Source organism: Bos indicus x Bos taurus, chromosome 7 (assembly GCF_003369695.1).
Source record: "Bos indicus x Bos taurus breed Angus x Brahman F1 hybrid chromosome 7, Bos_hybrid_MaternalHap_v2.0, whole genome shotgun sequence".
NCBI lineage: Eukaryota > Metazoa > Chordata > Mammalia > Artiodactyla > Bovidae > Bos > Bos indicus x Bos taurus.
The window spans coordinates 102,385,200-102,391,140 of NC_040082.1; the positions used below are offsets into that span (position 1 = coordinate 102,385,200).

The 5,941-nt window shown below is 46.0% G+C and overlaps 1 protein-coding gene across 1 annotated transcript; it reads left to right on the forward strand.

Moving 5' to 3' along the window:
• The first annotated feature begins 1,233 nt into the window (after positions 1-1,233).
• Positions 1,234-2,172, forward strand: LOC113896667 (olfactory receptor 1I1-like). The gene has a single exon (XM_027548881.1). It carries the CDS (start codon positions 1,234-1,236, stop codon positions 2,170-2,172), a length of 939 nt encoding a protein of 312 aa, XP_027404682.1.
• Positions 2,173-5,941: the final 3,769 nt, after the last annotated feature.

Below are 5,941 nucleotides of genomic sequence, written 5' to 3' on the forward strand. Positions count from 1 at the left end.
CATTTATGTTCCCACCCTTTCGTGAGAGTTTTCAACACTGATCGCAAAAAAAAGAAAAGAAAGAGGGAGTCTACCTAGTGATCACACGGTTGTTCTGTTTCTCTGCTGCTGCTGCTAAGTCGCTTCAGTCGTGTCCGACTCTGTGTGACCCCATAGACGGCAGCCCACCAGGCTCCCCCGTCCCTGGGATTCTCCAGGCAAGAACACTGGAGTGGGTTGCCATTTCCTTCTCCAGTGCATGGGAGTGAAAAGTGAAAGTGAAGTCGTTCAGTCGTGTCCGACTCTCAGCGACCCCATGGACTGCAGCCTACCAGGCTCCTCCATCCATGGGATTTTCCAGGCAAGAGTACTGGAGTGGGGCGCCATTGCCTTCTCCGGTTCTGTCTCTCATTCATGTCCAACTCTTCTTGACCCCAAGGAGTGCAGCACACCAGGCTTCCCTGTCCTTCACCATTTCCCGGAGCTTGCTCAAACTCATGTCCATCAAGTCAGTGATGCCATCTGACCATCTCATCCTCTGTCATACTCTTCTCCTCCTACTTTCAGTCTTTCCCAGCATCAGGGTCTCTTCCAATGAGTCAGCTCTTTGCATCAGGTGGCCAAAGTATTGGAGCTTCAACTTCAGCATCAGTCCTTCCAATGAATTTTCAGGGTTGATTTCCTTTAGGATTTAGTGATCACACAGTAGTATTAATAGATCATAAAATACCCCTAACAAACTTGAGTTTCATTGGAAGAGCAGAAGAATATTATTCATCTTATACCAAAAGTCATGAACCTAAAACTGATGCTAAGATTATGTCTTATTGATGGAAGAATGAAAGGGAGGGAGGAAAGGAAAGAAAGATAAGGGGGAAGGAAGAGAAAGGAGAATAGAAGATAATCATATTTGGATTTGATTTCTCCCAATTTTGTTTTCTATGAAACTTCACTTCACTGAAGAAAAACAATGGTGTTTGTGAACAATATACCCTTGAGAAAATTGTTTCAAAACAATATACCTTGAGACAGGTTGTCTCAAAACAACTTAGTTAGATCTTTGAGACTATCTCAAATATGGATGGCTTTGTTTGGGAAAACAAAATTCCATGGAAGGGAGCTAAAAGAATTCCATGCGTTTTCACAGAATGTACAGGTCTGTAGGGAGCTGAGACTAGAATTCCACCCCTGACTCCCAGCTTTACATCGCTTCCCTCTGACCCTTGTTTCTTTCCTAGCAGACAAAAGCTGTCCATGGAGCAAGAAAACAAAACAGCAGTCTCAGAATTCCTCCTCCTGGGACTCTCAGAAAAGCCAGAGCATCAGATCTTCCTCTTTGGGCTCTTCCTGCCCATGTACCTGGTCACCATCTTTGGAAACCTGCTCATCATCCTGGCCATCATCACAGACTCACACCTCCACACGCCCATGTACTTCTTCTTCTGTAACCTGTCCTTCATCGACATCTTGTCTTCCACCACCATCCCCAAGATGCTGGTGAACCTCTGGACTCAGAGCAAAGCCATCCCCTTTGCAGGCTGTCTTGCCCAGATGTATGCCTTCCACCTGTTTGGGACCATGGACAGCTTCCTCCTGGCTGTGATGGCCATTGATCGGTTCATGGCCATTGTCCACCCTCTGCACTACTTGGCCATCATGAGTCCCCGTGTGTGTGGGCTGCTAGTGGTGGGGTCGTGGCTGACCACCAACCTCCAGTCCACTGTCCACACCAGCCTCATGGCTCAGTTGACCTTCTGTGCTGCCTCTGAAATCCCCCACTTCTTCTGTGACCTCATGCCCCTGCTGAAGCTCTTCTGCTCAGACACACACACCAACGAGTTGGTGATCTTTGCTTTTGGCATCTTCATGGGCATCAGCCCTCTCACATGCATCCTCCTCTCTTATATCTGCATTTTCTGGGTGGTCTTCAAGATCCCTTCTGCTCAGGGCAAATGGAAAGCCTTCTCCACTTGCGGCTCACACCTCACCATGGTGACTCTATTCTATGGCACCATCTTTGCCATGTACCTGCAGCCAGCATCTCCCACCTCCTTGAAGAAGGACAAGGCGGCTGCCTTGATGTGTGGGGTGGTCATCCCCATGCTGAACCCCTTTATCTACAGCCTAAGGAACAAGAACATGAAGGCAGCTCTGAGGAAACTAGTCAGCAAAGTAGTCCCATCTCAGTCTTAGGGCAGAATAGTTTCTTAGCATCTACCATGTTCCTTGGGCTTCCCTGGTGGCTCAGAAGGTCTGCCTGCAATGCAGGAGACCCAGGTTTGATCTCTGAGTCAAATGATTCCCTGGAGAAGGGAGTGGCTACCCACTCTAGTATTCTTGCCTGGAGAATTCCATGGACAGAGGAGCCTTGTGGGCTACAGTCCATGGGGTCACAAAGAATCTGACACGACTGAGCCACTAACACTTTCACTTTCACTATATTCCAGGATCACTGTTCAGTGCCTGAGATGCAGGAATACATCCCATCTCTGCTCTCAAGGCATTCAGAATCTGGTAGGGGATGGAAACGCATCAGTAAACCATCACAGAGCAACATGGTGATTGTGTCATAAGAGATGATAATGTGAGTGATACAGAAGGGGAAAGATATGGGTTTTTCTCCATGATTTATCTTACCCCTCAAGGTCAGCATAGAGGAGACTTTGAAGTAGCCTTAAACTCTCTGAGGTATTGAGCTTATAGGATTGCTACATGGATAATCCTTATTGAAGGAAAGATTAGCTACATTCAATTTTAATATTGATAAAGACAATGTACATTAGCCAGATATATCGCCATGTTTCCTAATGACTTGGGGGAGGAATCTGAGAGCGTGTGTTGGGATTAGCTCACTAGGTGTTCATTTAGAAGTGACAAGTCTCTGTCCCAGAGGGGGCCTAGTGGTCCATAAGGTAGCCCCCTCAGTCCTAGGGCAGAAGAGCTGTTCAGCACCTACCAATGTTCAGTGACCACTTTTCAGTGCATGGGACACAGGAATATATCCATTGCTGCTCTCAAAACATTCAGAATCTGGTGGGAATAGAGATATGTCAATAAATCATCACAGATCAACTTGGCAAATGCATCATAAAAAAGAAATAAAGTGCTATGGGAAGGGAAAGTGAAAGAAAGTAAAGTGAAAGTGTTAGTTGCTCAGTCATGTCTGACTCTTTGTGACCCCATGGACTGTAGCCTGTCAGGCAAGAATACTGGAATGGGTTGCCATCCCCTTCTCCGGGGGATCTTCCCAACTCAGGGATCAAACCCGGGTCTCATGCAATGCAGCCAGATTCTTCACCATCCCATTTTTGTCATGGTTTATCTTCTTCCATGAAGACCAGAGTAGCATAGAAGACTCTGAAGTAGCCTGAAAGTCTCTGAGGTTTATAGGATTGCTGCGTGGATAATCCTAGTGGGATGAAAGACCAGCTCCTCTCAGTTTAATATTGATAAAACAGTGTCTATTAGCCACGTGTATTATATCACTGTGCTTCATAAGTAACTTGGGGGAGGACTTTGAGAGCATCTGTTGAGATGAGCTGACTTGCTGTCCAATTCAGCAACCACCATTCTCAGTCTCACAGGGAACCTAGTGGCTTGACTTTGCACAACGATCAGTCTTAAACAGGCCTCTTGTGTCCCCCAGATTGGGACATAGGAGATGCTGCCCTTTGGATCATAGGGATTGTGATTCAGCAACCTGATACTGGATCCTGGAATCTGGCTTCTTAGCAGGCTGTCCAGGCGGTCCTGAAGCAGGCAGTGCACAGACCACAGTGGGAGGACACTGGCCCTAGGCGAGCTTCAGAGTCCATATGTTTCCTGTGACTCCATCACCTGACTCCAAACCCTATATGATTCTATAGGTGCTGTCAGCAACAAGTGGATGGAGTGAGCTGGGATGCAGAGAGAGGTCGAGTTAGGGGTTGAGTTGTGTCCTCCAAAAAGATATGTTGCAGTCTAATGTCTCAGTCTAACCCCCAGCACCTCAGAAGGTGACCTGTCCTGAAAATAGGGTCTTTTCCAAGATAACTAGTTCTAATGAGGTCATTAGGGTCCTGAGTCACTGTGACTGGCACCCCTATAAAAAGATAGAAATTGGACACCGACATGTGAGAAGGGAGAAGGCCATGTGAAGATGGAAATGATGCTTCTACCAGCCAAGGAATGCCAGAGATTTCAGGAAACCACCGGAAGCTAAGAGAGAGGCATGGAACAGACTTTCATCACCATCTCCAGGAGAAATAAACCCTGCTGACAACTTTGATGTTGGACTTCTGGCCTTCAGAAATGTTAGAGGATACACTTCAGTTGTTTGAGCCACACAGTATGTGATACTTTGCTATGAAGCCCTAGCAAACTAGTACAGTTAGTTGAGGAAGGGTTGGCATCATGCAAAGACTATGCCCAGATTTATCCTCTCAAGTGTTGACTACCCTGTGTTCTGGTTAAGGATCTACCCTGTTTTCTGGTTAAGGGAGTCTGTGCTACAATTGGAGAAAACCTGAAGGATTCAGATTGCATGAATTCAATTTTTGGTCTCAGTGTGATGACAGTGAGGATACCAATAGCTGAGATTTATTATGTGCCCTGCACGGGGATCATCCCTTTAAATACACTATCTCATTAAATTTCAAACAAAAAGCCTACAAGAGCAGTCCCCAGCATTTTTGGCACCAGGGACTAGTTCCATGGAAGACAATTTTTCCATGGACCAGGTGTTGGCGGGATGGTTTCAGGATGATTCAAGTCCATTACATTCATTGTGCACTTGACTTCTATTATTATTACATCAGCTTCACCTCACATCATCAGGTATTAGATCCTGGAGGTTGGGGACCCCTATCTTTCCTACAAGGTAGGAAATATAACTCCTTATTTTACAGATGAGGAAACCAGACTTGAAAAGTACAGCTTCTAATAAGCAGTAGTGAAGGTGCAAACAGAGGACCCATTCTACAGCCCCCGGTCTCAACAACACACAATATTGTCTAGAATTCGGTGCCCAAAGCACGGATTTACTAACTGCAGTCGGTGGGCCAAATTCAGCCAACAGCCTGTTTTTGTGTGCCCTGCAAGCTAAGAGTGGTTTTTACATTTTTAAATGGTTGGAAATTTTTTAAAAGAAGACTACTTCATGACACATTAAAATTATGTAAAATTTTAATTTTAGAGCTCATAAATAAAGTTTTATGGGAACAGAATTGGACCATAAAAAAGGCTGAGGGCCGAAGAATTGATGCTTTTGAACTGTGGTGCTAAAGACTCTTGAGAGCCTCTTGGACTGCAAGGTCAAACCAATCAAACTTAAAGGAAATCAACCCTGAATATTCATTGGAAGGACTGATGCTGAAGTTGAAGCTCCAATACTTTGGCCACCTGATGCAAAGAGCCGACTCATTGGAAGAGACCCTGATGCTGGGAAAGATTGAGGGCAAAAGGAGAAGGGGGCAACAGAGGATGAGATAATTGGATGGCATCACTGACTCAATGGACATGAGTTTGAGCAAACTCCGGGAGACAGTGAAGGACAGGAAAGCCTGGCGTGCTGCAGTCCGTGGGGTGACAAAGAGTTGGACTTTTGTGACTTCTTAGTGACTGAACAAGGAGAAGGCAATGGCACCCCACTCCAGTACTCTTGCCTGGAAAATCCCATGGATGGAGGAGCCTGGAAGGCTGCAGTCCATGGGATCGCTGAGGGTCGGACACGACTGAGCGACTTCACTTTCACTTTTCACTTTCATGCATTGGAGAAGGAAATGGCAACCCACTCCAGTGTTCTTGCCTGGAGAATCCCAGGGACAGGGGAGCCTGATGGGCTGCCATCTATGGGGTCGCACAGAATCAGACACGACTGAAGTGACTTAACAGTAGCAGTGACTAAACAAGCAACTTAATGACTGAACAACAACAACAAGCAACACTCATTAATTAATTCATCATCTGTGACTGTTTTGGGGCT

Excerpts from the sequence above, each read along its gene's own strand:
- LOC113896667 (XM_027548881.1), top strand. The coding sequence starts at position 1,234 with ATGGAGCAAGAAAACAAAACAGCAGTCTCAGAATTCCTCCTCCTGGGA.